The sequence below is a fragment of the Myodes glareolus genome, chromosome 18 (assembly GCF_982192425.1).
Source record: "Myodes glareolus chromosome 18, mMyoGla1.1, whole genome shotgun sequence".
Taxonomy (NCBI): Eukaryota; Metazoa; Chordata; class Mammalia; order Rodentia; family Cricetidae; genus Myodes; species Myodes glareolus.
In genome coordinates this window covers 59,455,238-59,474,103 of record NC_142043.1, presented here as the reverse complement: position 1 = coordinate 59,474,103, position 18,866 = coordinate 59,455,238, and the positions used below count along the sequence as shown (strand labels likewise).

Genomic DNA, 18,866 nt, shown 5'->3' with positions numbered 1-18,866 from the left:
AGTCAGCCATTTCTCTCATTTTTTTTGAAGTTACTTGCTCACAGTTCCTGCTTACTTCATCCTTATTATTTCCTTCTTGGGTTTCTGAGGAAGTTGAAGACTAGATAATTATAGTTACAGTTTTTCTTGTTTACCTGATGCAGATTGCAGGTTATGGTAGAAAGTAAATTAGGTACAGAACTTTGAGACTAACCAAGATAGGATAGATATGGTGCATTTTCTCTGAATTTATTAAATGCAAGTGGACTAGACATTGTTGATGTATTTATTGTCTGTATATATTGTGTATAGTCATTGTACTTATTATATATGTTTTTTCTTGTATTAGTTATAGCCTTCTTTTTTATTTTAGACAAAAAGGGGAATGTAATGATGTTTCATTTGTATTTTAATAGATAAGCTTGCCTGAATATTAGACAGTGAAATAGTCCCACTAGTCAGCCTTACAGACCAGACAGTGATGACACACACCTTTAATCCCAGTAGTCATACTAGTTGCCATAGAAACTGGGTGGTAGTGGTGCATGCCTTTAATCCCAGCCCTACACAGTAATATAAAATGGGAGGAGGCAGCACTCAGAGAGTCTCATTTTGAGGTTTCCTGGAGGCAGGATCGCCATTTTGGACTAAGGTAGAGGTAAGAATTCATGACTGGCTGTTTTGTTTTTCTGACCTTCAGGTTGAACCCCATTATCTGTCTCTGGGTTTTTATTAATTGTGCTTTGAGGTTGCAAAAGCCCAAACCAAATCTAATGTCTCTTTCTTCCTGCTGCTCTTGGATCCAGATGTAGAACTCTCAGCTACTTCTCCAGCACCATGTCTGCCAGTGCACTGTCCTGATGACAATGAACTACAGCCTTGAAACTATAAGCAAGCCCCAATTAAATGCTCTCTCTTCTAATAATTGCCTTGTTTGTGGTGTCTCTTCCCTGCAACAGAACACCAAGATAGGAACCAATGTTAGCCAAACCTCAGAAAATGTGCTGTATCTGTTCTCATTTCCAGCAAATGATAGATTCTTTCTCAGTTTGCAGAAGCTTTATTGTATACACCTGGCATAATTTATACCTGCCCTGCACTGGTGGATTTATCCATCTGGCTGGTTTTTGTTCAAACATTTGACCCTGCCTTTGTCCTAGAGGAGACTCTGAGCTCTTTGGTGATCTTGCTGCTTATGGAGGCACTGCACTATATCCCAAACACGAAACGCGGTGACCAGCTCTTGTGTATATCACAAAGTATGGAGTGAAAAACTATGAAATTTCCACAGTGCATGACCTATTTGATTCTATTTTCATAAAGCCCCAAAACAAGCAAACAAAACTATCTAACATTTTGGCTCACACACTGTATCTTTGAATCTAGTCTCTTGAGATGTGTATTTTTTTTTCTGAATGAGTACCATCAAATATTGTTGAACAAAAGCAGGAAGAAATATAAAGTTAGGTTGTGTCATGGGATGAAATGAAATTAAAAATACAAAACATAAATGCTTTACAATATTTTAAGACAATAATCTAATAGTTGAATGTCTTTAAGTCTGTGTCTCAGAAAAAATTAAATAAAAGACCCTGTGAAAATAAAAACACACAAACTCCACACTTAAGTGTAAAAAATTCTCTCTCTCTCTCTCTCTCTCTCTCTCTCTCTCTCTCTGTCTCTCTCTCTCTCTTTATCTCTCTCTCTCTCTCTCTTCCTTTCTTTCTTTGTAACTGATTTATACATTTTCCACTGTCTGGATTCCTGATAGAGCACTCTACTCTGTCCCTCTAAGAGTATCACAGAGTTTTCTGGTACAAACCAGAGGGTTAAATACATCCCTTTGCATCCTTTCCAATCTCGGACAACCTTACACATCTATACCTCGTGCACTGACCACGCAACAGCTGCACATGCCTCCCCCGATGGTGTGAAGACAGGGCTCAGATGTGACCACAGATATGACTCTTCTCTGGCCTTTCTCTGGTAAGTGTTCTCCTTGTGTCCACGGAATATGATCCTTCCGCAAGCCTGCAACCTGTCCTGTCAGTGTGGCTGAGCTCTTCTGACCTTTGACCCTGACCTCTTCCTTTTGTCACTCCAGATCTGGCTTGTCTCCATAGCATACGTCTTACGCCCAGAAGAAACTCTACCTATGACATGCTGACCCAACTCAAGACCGAATTAGTGACACCTGTGGCTGCTCATTCTTTTCCCTGTCGTTGTACAGAACTCTGGGCACCCTGGACCTCTCTCTCTCTCCCAGTGTGAGGTCTTGTGTGGAAGCGGAGGAGCTGAATTTGGTTCCAGTGTGCCTTCACAAGTTATTTGCTTCATGAGCTAGTCTATGCTGCCATTAAGCACCCTGAAACAGACCCTGATTTCCCAAACGAGAGCCAGATGGGAAACACGTGTATTCTAGTTCCCAGTCCTATGCAGAAACGTGGAGCAAAGAAGGAGTCAAGAGAGGAAGTAAGAGTAAATATACATCGTATCCTTTTCCTTCTATACCTGTAGATGGAAGAAGCGATTGAAGTACTTTATCTGTTCTCTGGATGAGACTTAGTCTTGGCATAGCTTTTGTCTGCTTGCACATACCTTTTCACAGCCCCCTTTATTACACGTTTGTGCTTGTTCCAAAAGCTTTACACAAATAATTCCATTTAACCCTCACATCTCCACACGAGGTCAGTACTTATTATCCTGACAGATGAAAAGTTCTACAAGTTGCCGACACAGCTAGGAATGGGATCCTTGTGGTTTGAGAAAATCTATGCTCAATTGCTGGGTTGGACTCTTTGTTATCTGGTTAGGTGAGAAGACTAAGAAAATACGTAAACTGTACGCGAATGAAAGTTTCATTATTTTAGTATTTTCAGATTTTGACTTTACTTTTGCTAAGAGACATGGTCAAGAGGACCCTGACAAATACAACACGTCGAGAAACCTGAGAGATTCAATATGCAAAGTACAAGTGCTGTTATTTCAAACAGGAGACGGAAACTGCAGAATAACAGTGGGAATGAGCAGACAGGCTCAACCTTAGAAAGACCCAATTAGAGCGGCATTTGGATCCACACTTTCTATGTGGAAATTTTCACCTGGGTGCTTCTCATTTCCTTTAATTTAATGAATCCTATCTCTCATAGAAAAATTGATTGCATGACAGGATCTCTTGTTTGAATTTTTAAAGTGATTGCTGAACGCCCACAAGATAAGAAACAAATCCAGGCTCAGGGAATGTATGGGGAGGAGGGGTTAGTGACCAAGCTCTTTACTGAGAGTGGCTTAATCTTTTTTCTATTTCTTGTTCTTAGTGTGTTCTATTGTACCATATGAAAATAAGAGACTGATATTTTTAATACATGATTTTACTGTTACCTTTGTACAAAAATATTTTGACCTGATTAGCATCCCACAAGGACTCTTTTTGTCTCTCGTCTTCCCCCAGTGTGTATACAGCTTGTCTCTGACTATTTATTTTTCCTGATGCCAGCTCCCTGGTGAAGCATTTCTTTTGTAATTTATACAGATGGGACTTTACTGACAGATTTGGGATGGAGAGAAGGTGCTATTGATAATTTTAGGAGCAAAACACATAATCTCTGAGTCTGTGTCAGCGGGTGGAGGTCAGTTCTTAAGTTAGTGTTTTCAGGACAGATTTCCAAGGTGTTCACAGCTTGGAACTGACCATGATGGGAAATTTATGTGACAGAAATCTACAAACAAAGCACAAACATTCTCTTTTGTTTTGTTTTTCTGGAGCGCTGTATTGCTTTGCTCACACACCGATGAAAATAAAACTGTCTATTCTTTATCCACTGTAAGCCTTAGTTTTAAAATTTATGCATTTGTATACTGAAATATGTACCTATAGGCTTCCTTTCAACGTTAACATTATATGAATGGGGATATATATCTTGGCAAAAAGATATAACCTTCAGCTTCACATAGTATAAATATTACATGACACATGATAGCCTAATTAATATCCACACTGTTTTTACTAATATTAATATACATATATAGCTAAAATAATTTTAATATAAGTTGTTCTTAGGTTATATTTTTCATCTAGTTTTAAGCTATCTAAAACCCCTCTCTTTCTCTTCATTGTATTATGACTGGTATTTTTGTCATGTTAGAGAATCTTGAGCCTCTTGTGGAAGAGAGCAAGGAAGATGAATCTGATAAGGGATAAAACACAAAGCAGATAAGGACACACAGAGTCACAGATTTTGACATCTCCCAAAAGCCGTTACTTGGTGCTCATTGGGGAGAAGCAGACGCTGAGGAGAGAGAGAGAAAAGCCTAGATATGGGTTATACTTTTATTTAAAACTCAACTTCATTTCCAACCCACAGAACCCAAGCTAATTCAGCCACCGTCTAAGTAGCTTTTGAGCAGTGGAAATGGGACAGGTTTTGGACACGTCTTTAAATATTCCCCTGGCTCCTAAATGCCAGGCCACCGTAGGGCTTTCCTGTTCAGGCATCGTCTGCTCCTCAGTAACAATCCTTCAGCTTTTACCCTTCGGAACTCCCACTCTGAAGAAAAGGAAAACCAAAGCCAAAACCTGTGGGGCAGTGGTGGCGCACACCTTTAATCCCAGCGCTTAGGAGGAGGCAGGCGAATCTCTGTGAGTTCGAAGCCAGCTTGGTCTACAAGAGCTAGTTCCAGGAAAGGCTCCAAACTAGAGTGAAACCCTGTCTTGGAAAACCAAAAACCAAACCAAACCAAACCAAAAAACAAAACAAAACAAAAAACAAAATAAAAAAACCAAAACCGAAAACACCTTCTCAACCGATAGACCCTTCCTACTTCTCTTTTCTAAGTGTATTTTCCGGAGCATCATGGAAAAACAGTTACATTTTCTCATTTATTCAGTAAGAGGAACAGATCAGAGGATTTAAATTCATGTCAGTACTAACATTTGAGCAAATATGTGAGGACTATTGAAAGCAACTTTTCTTTTAATTTTGAAGGGTGTTATTTCCTCTTCCCCATGGGATACATCGTAAACTGATGAATCTGAGTCTGTAGTGTTGCAGTTATGACAAGTCCATCCTTTTTAATACCCTTGCTTCTCACCAGCTTTTGCTTTTGAAAGGAGGCACACCGAGTGTGGGGCAAGCAGGGATCAGTAACGTTCTGCTCTAGAAAAGAAAAGAAGGACCGAGGGGCCAGGCTACTCCATGGCTAACTGGGTGGAATTAGGAAACTTATCCTCATTGACCCCAATTTATTAAACACAGTGGAAGGTTTTGTGTCACCAGCATTGGAAAGTAAGACAAGCTCCAAATGTACAGGGAAATCAGGTCAAATTTCAGATGGACAAGCACGGAGCAACAGATGACACATAAACAGATTTTATATATACACACATTAGGTGTAGATTATAGTTAGGTGGTAAATGATAGGCTGTAGATAGATTGATATTTGATAGAGACAGATGCTAGATAAGTGCATAGACAGATGACCATAAGTAGATGATCAAAGATCAACAATAGATTAAAGATAGATGATATATAAATAGATAATACGTAGATAGATGAAAGAAATGTAGATAGATGGGCAGATAGTTGGCATGCTGTTGATAACTATGTTTTTGAGACATAGCCAACAGTATTAAAGGTGTATAACATAGCTTCACATTGGTTGAACTTCTTCACACAGTTCTGTGGTTCAGCCTTTCAGCAAACAGAATTGACTGAATAGAAGTGAAAACCTTAGTGTTTGCTTATAAAAATGTTTTTATGAATAAGCGAGTAGTATGCTAGAAAATACAGTCTTGGTCTACGTAGAACATGGGTATGTACATGAACATGTGGTTGAAATGAACAAGAATGGGAATTAACACTAAAATCTACATCTTTCTCCCACAGGTTTTTAAGAACTGGACAAGAAGATTTATATTTTTTCACCATGAAGATGTAAACGAATTGTTGATTTTTTATCTCTATCTGAAAGGACAACGAGACATCTTTTTTTAAAATAGAAATTTATTTGTAAAACATCATGTAACGTATAACAATGTACTTTAACTCAGACTTCAAACTTGATTTTCTCATATGGGAACAAAATATTGAAGGAAGAACAGGTATTTGAAAAATCGGAAAAGCAGTGACTGTCCTGATAATTTCTAAACTCTAGACGATGTCCACATTTTCCATACCTGTGCTTAACTTACCAGAAACTTAAACTAGACTTCAGTGAAATAAAAAGTAAATGGAATCAACTAATGCTAAAACAAAAGGGAAATACAGCAAAAAATTCATGTTATTACCGTTGATTAGGGAGAAACTTTCTATACGAAATGGAGTCCTGGATACTATTTGAACTCACCCCTCAGACGCACCACTGTGGTACTGATAGGCACAGGAGGCATCTGCCCTGAGAATAGATTCTTAGCACATTCAGCCTGTTTCCCCAGTGAACTGAAGGAGTCTGTAAGTTCTCCTTACTATGTAAAGTGCAAGCAAGGAACAAAGCAGAACCAGAGATAAAAGAAGGTCCATGAAAGGAAGAAAGACAATGGCTTCGTTCACGAGTCAATGTTCAATGATTTCTTGCTCTGTGATAAATAAATGTCATTAACAACGTTTTGATTGTAGCTACAGCAATCGTTAGGAAGAACTGCAGAGGGCAAACAACATGTTTTCACATCACTGCTGGCAGTGGGAACTTCAAGGTAAGCTTGTTCCTTAACTTTAAGAAGGTCCTTTGGGCTGCTCTTCACTTGGAGTTCTGTGACAGCTCTCGGGATTTTCAACCAATGAGAAGAAGAAATCTAGAGACTCAGGACATGGGGAGCTAATGGTCACCGAGTGGTCAAAACCTTGCCACACCGATTGCTTCAGTTCTTGGCTTTCATGTCTACAGCTTCTGAAGTCACGATTCACAACAGTACTTGATGGTATCTGCAGCTTAGGTTGGTTCTTTGGGAGCTGCGGGTTTTTTGTGTTTTTCTTTTTCTTTTTGCCTTATTGGAAGCTGGTGTTAAGAACAAAAGCAGAAGGAACTTGCTATGCCCTTCCAGTAAAACCAGCCTCAAATTTCCTTCCACACACTTACACAGAAATGCCATCTATGCTAACTCTTTTAAGATTAAATATACCTAGGCATTTCCCCTGTGCTCGGCAGTTTTAATTACAAGTCAGGATTTTATGGGCTGTTCAAAGTCTTCGTGAATGCAACAATTCAACTGATCCAGCTCTATTTAGCCAGGGTTCTAGTGCTGTCTCTCTTCTCCTACTACACCGGCCAAATATTTGATTTGGTTGTTCCATATCAAGGCTGCTCATTATCTTACCCCAGGAATAGACTAACCTCGTCATCATTTGTATCAAAACCTTCATCTTGTAAGGGCTGAAATAGGCACGCCTCTGGGTTTCAATAGCTGCATATTGTCTTACAAAATGAGATCTTGAAAATACAATGTTTTCTATCATGTTAGGGCATTAATCTTGGGCAAAAAAAACCCCTGTCTTCAGAACTATGCTCATAGTTCATAATGATGGTCCAGAAATTTTCTGAGACCCATACAGCTCATATCTTACCACAACCCCAAGTTTTTTTTTTCAATAGCAATAACCAAAGCATAAAACACTATAAACTTCCCTACCAAAGGATAAGAAACTCTGGCTCGAAACAAACAAACAAACAATCGCGAAAGCAACAGCAACAAATAAGTTAAATTTTACAGCCTGCAGCTAAAGGAAGAAAAAATACACAGAGCTGTATGCACAAAGAATATCAGCGGAGGCTAGTAAACATCACCATGGAATGGCATGAAAATATTAAATTACAGCCAGTGATCAATGACTATGCTAATAGGGAACTATGAATGCTTAATCTGAGAGCTATGAAAACACTGTATGTCACAAGCAATTGCTTTGGCGCTTGGATGAATAAGGCCTGCACTACATCACTGCTTCACAGCCTTCAGTATGCACACAAGCTGCCTTCGATACTGTGGAAAGATGCATTCTTGTTAGTAAGCCTGCGAGGGTAGGCCTGATTCCATACTTCTTACATTACTATTAATGCTGATGGGTTTTCTAAGGGTACAAAAGGGAATTAATTCCCAATAAAATGAGATGTCAGGAACAAATATGTTCAGACATCTGAAATAGAAACACACTAGTCACAGAAAATAGAAGCTGGTGAATATAATTCCTTTACCTTGCAAATATGAAAATAATACTTTAAAACCTTTTAAAAATGTGGCCCAGGTAGGGAAATGAATAAGAATGTCCTAATTAGTTTTTTAACCACATAATAAGCATGCCTGAGGGAATTTAATTGAAATATGAACTTGGTCAACTTGTGTAAAATTTGAAATGAACTATATCTATATCACACTAAGACATACTCATTAAAATTCTGAATTCTTTTAGCCTACATTGGTCATCCTTTCTACTTCTGCAGAATATGCAACACACATGGTGATATTTAAAGGATATTTTGTTTAGCTTTCATTAATGATAAAACACAATGCTTTGTTCTGAGGTGGAAAATGAAGACACATTTGCAGACAAGATAAGACAAATACGCAGACAATCATTTTTCTGGCTTTGGGCCATAGCACATAAATATGTGCATTAAAATTACCTATAAATAAACTGGAGCTGGGAGAAGTTAAATGCATCAATGCAATGAAACTATATATGCATTTCACACATTACATGTATCCATGACCCTGATACATCCTTGTGTGCTGGGCTTCTAAAATATTCATGCCTAGTCACATCGAGACTTTGTTGCCTGGCCATGCCATCCACCTTCCGGGCTTCCAGAAGCATTACTGTCTATTTGATCCTCTCTACTCCTCCGTAAGCTTTAGCTGTGAGTAAGGTTTCTATGTTGCTCCAAATGGTTGCTGAATTTCAAGTGGTTAGATTATTCGCTATGTTTGGAGTGGCTAGAGTGTGTGCAGACACCTGTAGGCATGGATACATTTGGGGTGCATGGAGTGTGTGCAGATACTTGTAGGTGTGAATACATTTGGGGTGGCTAGAGTGTGTGCAGACACCAGTAGGTGTGACTACATTTGGGGTGGCTAGAGTGTGTGCAGACACCAGTAGGCATGGCTATATTTGGGGTGGTTAGAATGTGTGCAGACATCTGTAAATATGCATCAGGTAAAACTGGAAATTATTTATTTAATTAATTTTTTTTAAAAAAGCTTGACCTCAAGTGTTCTTCCTAACGTCTAAAACCATTCCTTCAAAATCTTTAAAACTTCATTGTGGATAATAAGTAAAGCAACTCCTGGATTAAAAATAACTTCCAAGCGATTCCCACATGGACTGTTGCTTTGCAAGGCAATTTTTCATTTATAAAGTCAGCAATGTGCAGACAGTGTCTGTATAAATCTCAAACCCATAAAAGTCCCTCGTCCCATAGAAAATAAAATTACATGTGCTGAAAATCTAGAAGTGGAGCACAATATATGTTAACAAAAAATTAAATGATATTTACTGCTATTTCTTATTTATTACATTGAAAACTAATTCAAGATCCAACCAATAGCTAAACTTTTAAGTGATATGCTACTTAGCAAATTGAATCTGTCTATGAAGGTTTTCTGGAGCTAACAACTGCTACAAATGTCCTCTCTCTCTCTCTCTCTCTCTCTCTCTCTCTCTCTCTCTCTCTCTCTCATTGTAAAGCATATTGTTCAAAATATTAGCTTGTGCACATGTTATAAACCCCATATGTTGATTTTTGTGACAATAAAAAGCACAGTTCATTAAAAACAAGTAAAAACCAAGTTTTTTTTTTTATTGGTCAGAGTTTTGTCATTGGTATATGGAGGCTGTTCCATGGGCCCATCCAGAGCTCCTCCTCATCCGATGGCGTATTGTCACCGTGGAATTCCATCGATTCTCTGGAGAGCCTACTGTCTACCATGGACTCCTGCTCGGCTGTGTTTTTCAGCCTGGTCCCTGATGGCTTCACTGCCGAGTGCTCGGCCACCACGGGGCACGGGGCAAATGTGACCAGAGTCGGGGTTCTTTTTACTTTCTCTGTAGGAAATGGCCCCTTGAACAGTGTGTTCAAGGGCACATTCTCCTCACGTGTCACTGCCAACTTGTCTAACTTCTTCACACGCCTCCCGAGTGGCACAGGGGAGGGGACCTTCAAGTTATCAGCAAGGCAGGCACGGCGAGTTCTCACCACGGAGCCGTTCTGTGCGATGTAGATGTTGCCGTTGACCTTGCTGTGTCCACCGGGCTTGTGGGGACAGCTTCTCTGACACTCAGGAGCACTGTCTTCCCCAGTGGAGCTGCTTTCATATTCTCGATCGACCACTAACTTGATCATTCTTTTTCTTGCCCACTAGGGGAAAAGAAAATAAAGAATCACAATAGGCCAGTCATTCTCAAAGGAAATAAAAAGGTCTGTGCAATCCACAGCCATTCCTGGGAAAGAGCCAAAGTCAAGTCTCAGGAAGGAGGAGGAACCTTTTCATCTCCTGTCTTTTTCTCCGATTCTGTATCGGATTCAGAGTTTAGAACTCTTTGAATAAAGTGTTACTGAGTTTGGGTGTAGACTTAATAGGAAACACTTTCTTTTTACATCAAAATATAGCGAGATGGGAAAAGGAAAGTGTATTCACAGGGACATTCCAACCATGGTTTCACAGCTGCTCAGCTATTCAGGGAGTTAAGCAGAAATCCAGGAACAGAATTTATACATTGTACCCATTTTACAGCTTTTCTTTCCAGGATTTTAAAGATACTTCTGAATCCATGTAACTCTGATTTGCTATTCACCTCCTCATGGTAGTGAAGTTGTTGGCACATTTAACACCTGGCATCAGTTGAAGCAATCATGGCTCTCCAGGCCATCTCACTTAGACTCCACTTGCCTAGAGGAACTACCTGCCAACGTGAATGCTTTTCACTCCACAGAATAGCATTCTCCCTGTGGAAGCAACTGAAATCCAATGGATGTTTTCACTGATTCAGTTGCCTTTTACCAACCAATGTCAGAAGCGATGAGGAGCAAAACATAGGCAGGGCTGCCTGTTTCTCCAAATAGTGAGGCACTTTGGGGGAATGAGAACGCCCTCTTTGCATTGAATAGGCAATGTTTTCTGCTCTTCGTATAAATATTTTAAAATATGATGTTTATTTGCCTGGAAGAGAAGTTGTAACTGGTACAATTTATTTTAAACACAACATAAAGGGCAATCACTTTGAACTTTCAAAATACGGTTTCTTTCAACTCCTAGAATTTGAAGGAGTGGGAGCTGATGCAGGGAGCCTTTGATACGGCACCTTCTCAGTGAGCAGAAATGCACAGAAACAATTACTGATATAATTTGTGTAGTATCTATTCCACAAAGACTACATATTTGTCCTATAAACGCGTATCTCCTGTAGCTATAGACAACTGTCACTGATAAGGCCACTTTACAGTCAGTTTTGATCTTTCCCTGTTTGGTGGTCCAGGAGAGAAGAGTCAGTTTAGATCTAATGTGTTTCCGCATGCACATCTATGTAGGTAGCAGAAGTCATCATCGATCTGGAGGCAGAGTGGAATCGTTCTAACGCCAAGAATCATTTCAGAGAACACACAGAAGGCACTGCACACAGGAGCACACACCACCGCAAACCCCACCTACTATGAACTCTTCTAAAGGGCTGTGTTGTAGCCTTGCGAGTTTGCCCCGGGAGATTTCTCTGGGTCTGCATCCTTCCTTCTGTCGTAATCGGGCACCTGGAAGCCCCATGGGCCTCCAGAGAGACTTTCACTAGTGCTGCTGCTGCTGCTCAGCGCTGACTCCTCCTCACTTTCCACGCCTCTCTCCACCGAGGCTGATTCTGCACTGCCCTCCTCAAGGACGTCTTGAGCCTCCAGGCCTGCAGACTCATCCACAGGAGCTGGTGCACTTTCCTCTTCTTCTGCCTGTTCTTCTTCCATCGGAGGCTCTTCCTCCTGCTCTTCCGGTGGCTCCTCTCTCTTGCGTTTCACCTCCTGGACTTCCTCTACCACAGGCCTTCTTCTAGCTAGCACGATGTTTTTCCTTGCTTTCTCTCCTTCGGACTCAGTGGACTCGGATTCCTCTGACTCAGGGGTCGAGCTCTCCTCCTCTTCCTCAGACGGGGTCTCCGACTCAGACTCTTCGGTGGTCTCGGACTCACTGAACTCCGACTCCGTTTCTGTGTATTCTGTGTAGTCGCTCGACTCCTCCTCAGATTCCACGGTGCTTTCTGTAGCTTCCTCCTGGTCTAGAGTTAGTTGGAGATAGTCTTTGTCTTCTTCCTCAAGGCGCCTTCTCCACTCCTCACCCTCAAGGTCAATGCCTCTTTTCTCAGCGAGACCTCTGACTTTCTTAAAAATCATCGGGAATATCCTGGCTCTCTTCCACGTTGGGTATGTGGGCTCAGCGGCTGGTGGCTTCTCAACGGTGACCACTACCTCTTCCTCACTAGGTTCTCTAATTTCAACTTTGGGTTTTTTAACTTTCTCTGGCTCTTCCTGAAAGTTTCGAGAGTGCAATTCAAATGTTAGCCTGAGGATAGTTATGGCGTGATCTCGCCCACATCAATTAATCAGGAATTCATCTTTTGGGTAATAGGCTCAGGAAAGCTATGCAACTAGTTTCCAAAAAAACAATGATGATATTCTTTTCTAATGATAGAGAGAAGCTGGCTGGCAGGCAATAAGTTATTTTATTTTAGCTTTATAGTATTAATACCCAAATCTAATGGTCTCCCTTTACTGTTATTCATAGTTCCATCTTTTAAAAAAATCTTATATTAAGGAAAAATAATTATTGCCATTTTTCTCTCTAAATCTAAAATCTAGAGTTTTGGCTTGTTAGCTTTCTGCTGTGTCTCAGAATTTTTAAAAATCATGAAAATGTATTAGTAATTTGAAAATTTATGAAAAATCCGTCTTGTTGAAGTTTGAACCAATCAGAGCTGCAGTAACGGTCATTTTTATGGAAAGAAAGGGTTGTGTGCCAAATAAATATAGAAGGAAAGATCTAAAAGTTTGAAAGAAATGATTCATGTTAATTTAGAAGTGAGTCACATAATATTTTAAGAATATGGGTGAAGCTAATTTATTCTCTGATTGAAAAATAAAGACTGTATTTTTCATGATTTTAGTTAAGCAGATAATATAAGAACAAAATTAACCAGGTATTGTATAATTTTTAATATATTTGGTTTTTGTCTTTATAGAGAGATGCTCATGATTTTAGAATGCATATTTTATTGCAACTTCTTTTCATATAGAAGGAAATAAACTGAAAAAATTAAGAAATTTCCCTCCACAGATAAGAGGGTGTTGTATTTCCTTGAAAAACAAATACTAAATTATTAGAAATTCTCAAAATTAGAATATTCAAGAGTGTGTTAGTCAAACTGGTTCAAAAACTTGTTATTGCATTGCTGCTTAACTCAACAAAGTCACAGCCTTTACCTCTTCCTCTTCATATTCCTCTTCCGCTTCTTCCATGACTTCACCGTACTCCTCTTGGCCAGCAGGTGGCAGCAGTCGGCGGCGACTTCCATACTGGGGCATTTCATACCTGCAACACAAACGTGGAACTTAAAGACATTTTTCATAGGTGTGAAGCACCTACCACAATAATCTCTGTTTTCTTCTTTTTCTTCACCATTTCATCAACAGATACTTAGACAGGATCTATTAAATTCCTTCTAAAAATAAAACAACAAAACAAAACTACTCAGTAAGAACCACTACCTGAAGGCCAGAGGCTTTTTGTTGTTTGTTTGATTTTGTTATTTCCCCCCAATTAGGGTTCCCTGGAATAACAAGGAAGAGAGTCGTTATTTCTTATGCCAATCTGGGGAAAGGTGAGAAGGAGGGACAAAGATATAACACTTCATAACAAAATGAAGAACCAAGGACACAAGGGAGAGTCTATATACAAGTATGTCTCCCACCAAGGATGCAAAATCTATGTTTTTACATGAAAGTTTATATGGAATATGGCCTGTGTGGCCATATTCATTTTTCAGTATTTTTTTTGTAGTTAGTTGGGTTAGGTGTGCAGAATTAACTCTACATTTTCATATTTGCTATTAGATTCTTAAGTATATTTTCTATTTTTATTTTTTCACTGCTCTGGCACAAAACTTCAGGTAGGCTGGTTAGAAAAATTACTAAACACAGCATATGGAATAGGTGGTGAATTCAGGAATTGAGCGAACATGTTTGACTTCTATATTCCATTTTAAGTATTACAAACCTCCTTAGCATAGTTAGAGAAACAAGCACAGTCTAGAAAAACAAGCAGCACAAATGAACTAGCAAAATGGTGAGACCTTGACTAAAATAAAACTCAGATACAATATTCATTTTCAAATAGGAAACTGGGGCAACAATGTTTTCAAAATAAATTCTACTCGTCATAATAGCTCCCTATTACATTTCAAAATACAATACAATACAATGCTGAATGAAAAACTGAAGATGTACCCATGCTCATAACTGTAATAATCTTGTCCATATTTCTGGCCAGGATCAATCCCAGATTCCATGGATAACTCCTATTATTCAAAAAGAGAAATTTTCATTTTAAATGAATTCCTTACGTATTTCAGTTTCAAGTGAAATTTCCATACCTACACTTCATGCCTCTCCAAACACTCCTGCCAAAACAAGTTGAATGACAAGTGAGCTTTAACACATCCCTGTTCTCACAGTCTCAACCGTTTTCATGGAATACATTGGTGACGAGTTAGTGGGTCAACAGGAGAGCTCAGTATTCTTGATGGTAAATCTGGAGATGTTTTCAGGTGAGTAGTTTTAGGTAGCTTTTAAGATAGAAGTAACCAACATTAAACTACGCAGTAACTTATTCATGGCTCATGCAGCCAGGAAAACTGTTACACTATCTTTTACTTGCTCTGTGTTCCTACAGTGGATCTCTGTTACCCAGTGCTCCCAACATCAGACATTTGCCACCATCCAACAGTAATTCATACACTAAGAGGAACTTCATTTGATGCTGATTCTGGGCTTAAAAACCCCACCCCCTGTTTTTAGATCTAAGATTTCTTCTGACTCTTGGTAATACCTACTTTTCTCATACTTTTCTCAAACTCTGTTCAATGACAGTGCTTTCAGGTGGCTGTAGATATTAAATTAATTTCCACTTTAATTCCATTATATTAATAATAGTAAATGGCAAAGCTCAAGAGGACTGAATTTACGGAGGAGTCGGAGAGGAGGACGGAGGAAACTATGACTATCCACAGGGACGTAGGTTGGTATCTATAGATATCCACTCTTGATAGAAACTGGTATTGTTAAACCATGGGTAGAATAGATCAGGAGCTACTGGCTTTCGGGGAAGGCAAAGAGGAACCATTTCTAAGGCACACAAATCCTTAGCCAATGTGATAAATATGGACAGTGACTCTTAGTTAGATCACAACTTGCCAAATCATTTAAAAAGGTTAATCGTGGTTCACCCCAATCAAAGGATTCTACCAAAAATTTGGGATTTGGGTTTCTCTTGGAAAACAAAGGCATGGCATTATTGCATAACAAGATACGTAAGAATCTTGTTAGCGTTCTGTGCCTTCCATGAGGTCTGGTTCCTATGCGTCTTCTCCACAGCTCCATATCCATATTCAGTGTCACCCCGCAATCCGCCCCCTGCCTTGCTCTCACTTTATGAAGTCTGTTCATGTACATGACCAGTCAGCTTCCTGTAGTTATTAGGCTTACAATTGCCCTTCTACACTAATGCCAAATGACCTTGCAACCTACAAATACTTGGAAAACCAATTCAGTTGTGATGCTAAAACTCATTTAGCATTCCCGTTAGAATGAACATTGAAAAGATAATTAGCAATATTGCAGGTTTCCACATATGGTGGACAACTGGCACCTGTAAAATTTTGGGGTGTGTGTGTGGGGAATATAACTCTGCAAAATCCTTGGAAAATGTATACCACAATATAGTCTTCATAACAGTCCCAAATCAGCACCAATGTGAAGGTCCAAGACCTGAATCTATCATGGCTCTTCAGAACAGGATGGGCAAAGGAGACTGAGGTTCAGTACAGGTGGAGTGCGATGTGAGATCCCACTTATGAAAGAGGCTAGCAAAGAGGCCATCTGCACGGGGCATGTTTGAAGCCTGGAGAGCACTTAGGCGGAGGGAAATGGGTGCTTAGAGTTGGCTCCCATGCTAGTCACGCACGGGAACGCACTCTTGAAAGTTTCATCTAAGTGGTTTATGTGTGCTTTGTAGCTGTAGGGTTTAGTTCAACAGAATTTTCCATTACGGGGAGGGACACATAAAAATTCAGGTAAGGAGAGGGCAATAAGAAATTAAAACAAAGTTAAAGCCTACTTTTAAGTTACTTTGAAGACCACATAAACTCCACACGGGTGAGTTCAGACTTTGAAGTGACTGATAGCATAATTATGTTGGTTTACATAAAGCAAGCACCTCAGAAATGTTACATTTCCACTGGTAATCAATGTGTGCCTAATCTAACTCATATAAGGTGCCAAGAAGAAACCTCCATGCTTTAAATTTCATTTTAGTAATGACTAGTTATACATATATATATATGCTATATATATATGTTTATACTTCTATCTATATGTACTTTTTTATTGCTAAGGTAAGACTAAAACTCAGGTCTTGCTAGTTGCTGTATGGTCCCAGCACCGACTACTTTCAACAGGGTCAAGGTTAGAAGGGAACAAGACAGGAACTCCGGAGTGCAGTAAGATACTCTGCAGTTCTGAGCTGGGTCAAGATAGACAGGAACTAACAAAACTGTGAATGAAGAGCAGAATGTTGAGTTTAAAAAAAGAAAAGAAAAAAAAAGAAGAGAAAACAAACAGAGGGAAAAAGTCCTAGTGACACCAAAGACCTCAAACTGAGCTGAGCAGGTGACAGGACTCAGCCTCTTCACTGTATGACAGGAGCCCCATCGGCATCTCTCGTCACTGCACGACATAGGTCCTATCTGCATCCCTAGTCACTGCATCACACAGGTCCTATCTGCATCCTTAGTCACTGCATCACACAGGACCTATCTATACCCCTAGCTAGTGAGTCAAATGACTGTGTGAATGACTCCAACATTTAATGTCATTTTAAAGTTAATTTTTTGCTGCTTACCACACAGAGTAAACAGAGTTAACTTAGTCTCTTATTACTAAAATCAATATCAGAATATTTCAGTCCCGTTTTCTCAGCTTCTCCCTGCTTTGCCTCTCTTGTTGACCAGAAGTTCATGTACTGAACATGACCATCAACATTTTTAGGTGGTAGCACTGGTTGGGAGAATACATTTCTTGATGAACGATGTGTATGCATTTAGATTTTAACCCTGAATTTTCTGGCTCAATCATCCTGGGACTTTTCTTCATGAAAGTCTCTAATTAAAAGCTTAACATTAACTAATACATTCCTGTCCCCTGTCTCCAGATTTGGGGGAAACTTCCAAGCAAGGACAGCTTTTCTTTAGTAAATGTAAGGTACTATTCCAATAAATGCTTATCCAAAGCCTAAATTTATCATAAAGAAAATACGTGCTTCAAACTCGTGTTACTTTATGTTCATTTTAGTCTCCGGGGTGGATAGCAAATGAATAAAATAGTGTGCAATTACTGCAGAACTCTGAAAATACTTTTTACTTTGTAGGAGAAACGTTGACTCGTGCATGTGCTGAAGAGACCAAGGAGAATTCTGGAACCTTCCTGTAGTCTTTGCCTGATCTCTTTCTGACTTGAGGAGTCATGTGATAAGTCCACGCTCAGATGAACCTCAGCTTCTCATCAACCATGATGTCGCTCAGCAGTGTCGAGTTTTCCTTGCCTGATTTCTCTAGCAGTGGTTCTCAACCTTCCTAATGCTGTGAGCCTTCAGTACAGTTCCTCGTGTTGTGGTGACTCCCAACCATAAAATTATTTTTGTGGCTGCTTTGTAACTGTAATTTTCCTACTGTTATGAATCGTAATGTAAATATCTATGCTTTCTAGTGGTCTTAGGAGGCCCCTGTGAAAGGGGTGTTTGGGGTCGCGACCCACAGGTTGAGAACCACTGCCCTAGCGAGGGTAAAATTTTGTAATTTTGGCCAACACAGCAAGCAGTTGAGAGGTGATTTACTTTTATGTACTTTTTTTCTTTCAATTGGAAAACACATTTTTCTCTCCTTGGTAAAAGGGGACCACATCAGAGGCCACCCACTCTGCCCACACATAACAGAAATGTAAAAGTATTGGAAGGGTTTAGTGAGTTTGAAAAGGAAGTGAAAATCGATACCTCCAGCTTAAGAAGAGAAGGTCTCAGCAGTTGACGCTACCAAAGGAAATCAAAACAGGAAAAGGTTTAGGTAATGATTCAGATGGAGAATATAGAATATGATTGAGAAGACAGGAACACGGGCAACAGCTCGAACCTGCCACTTAAGATGTGATTCATTGTCCACATGACAGCTACCAAACTATTAAGTAATATTTTAGATAATTACTTGGGAACATAAGGTATATAAGAAGTCATTTGTTTCAATTTTGGTTACTTTAATCAGCAAATTTATAATAACCTTATTAACCAAGATCAATACAGATATTTTTTGTCTAGGCTTCCTAACGTGGGCTTCTAAAAACAAATGTCCCAGGGCCGTTTTGAGAAGCTTCACCTTAATTCCAGCTCTTTATAATTTTACTTCTCATCTCATGAAGTATAATTACGTCTACTAGGAAGAACAGGAAACTGGGTGACCAGGTGTAGTATCCTTGGGATTGTGGTTAAGGTATGGCCCTCCTTCCCCCACTTTTTAAAAATCAAAATATGGAGGGCTCACATTCAAGCATGTCTTCAGTCTTTCGGGAGTCAGGAAATTGTTCCTCCTCCAATTTTGTAGGGC

At 39.5% G+C, this 18,866-nt stretch overlaps 1 protein-coding gene across 4 annotated transcripts in view; it reads right to left on the bottom strand.

Moving 5' to 3' along the window:
- Nucleotides 1-5,981: 5,981 nt before the first annotated feature.
- The window catches only part of Pcdh15 (protocadherin related 15), a 1,307,054-nt gene continuing 1,294,169 nt past the window's right edge, over nt 5,982-18,866 (bottom strand). For 3 of the 4 annotated variants that reach the window (XM_085679751.2, XM_087898231.1, XM_087898230.1), the window contains 2 exons: nt 13,423-13,531; nt 5,982-10,323 (listed from right to left, as the gene is read on the bottom strand). In XM_085679751.2, coding sequence (XP_085535877.2) covers nt 9,772-10,323; nt 13,423-13,531 — 661 coding nt within the window. In that variant the 3' untranslated portion in view covers nt 5,982-9,771. Of the gene's footprint in view, nt 10,324-11,614; nt 12,472-13,422; nt 13,532-18,866 lie in introns of all 4 variants that reach the window. The other variant, XM_087898232.1, reaches the window with a different exon arrangement.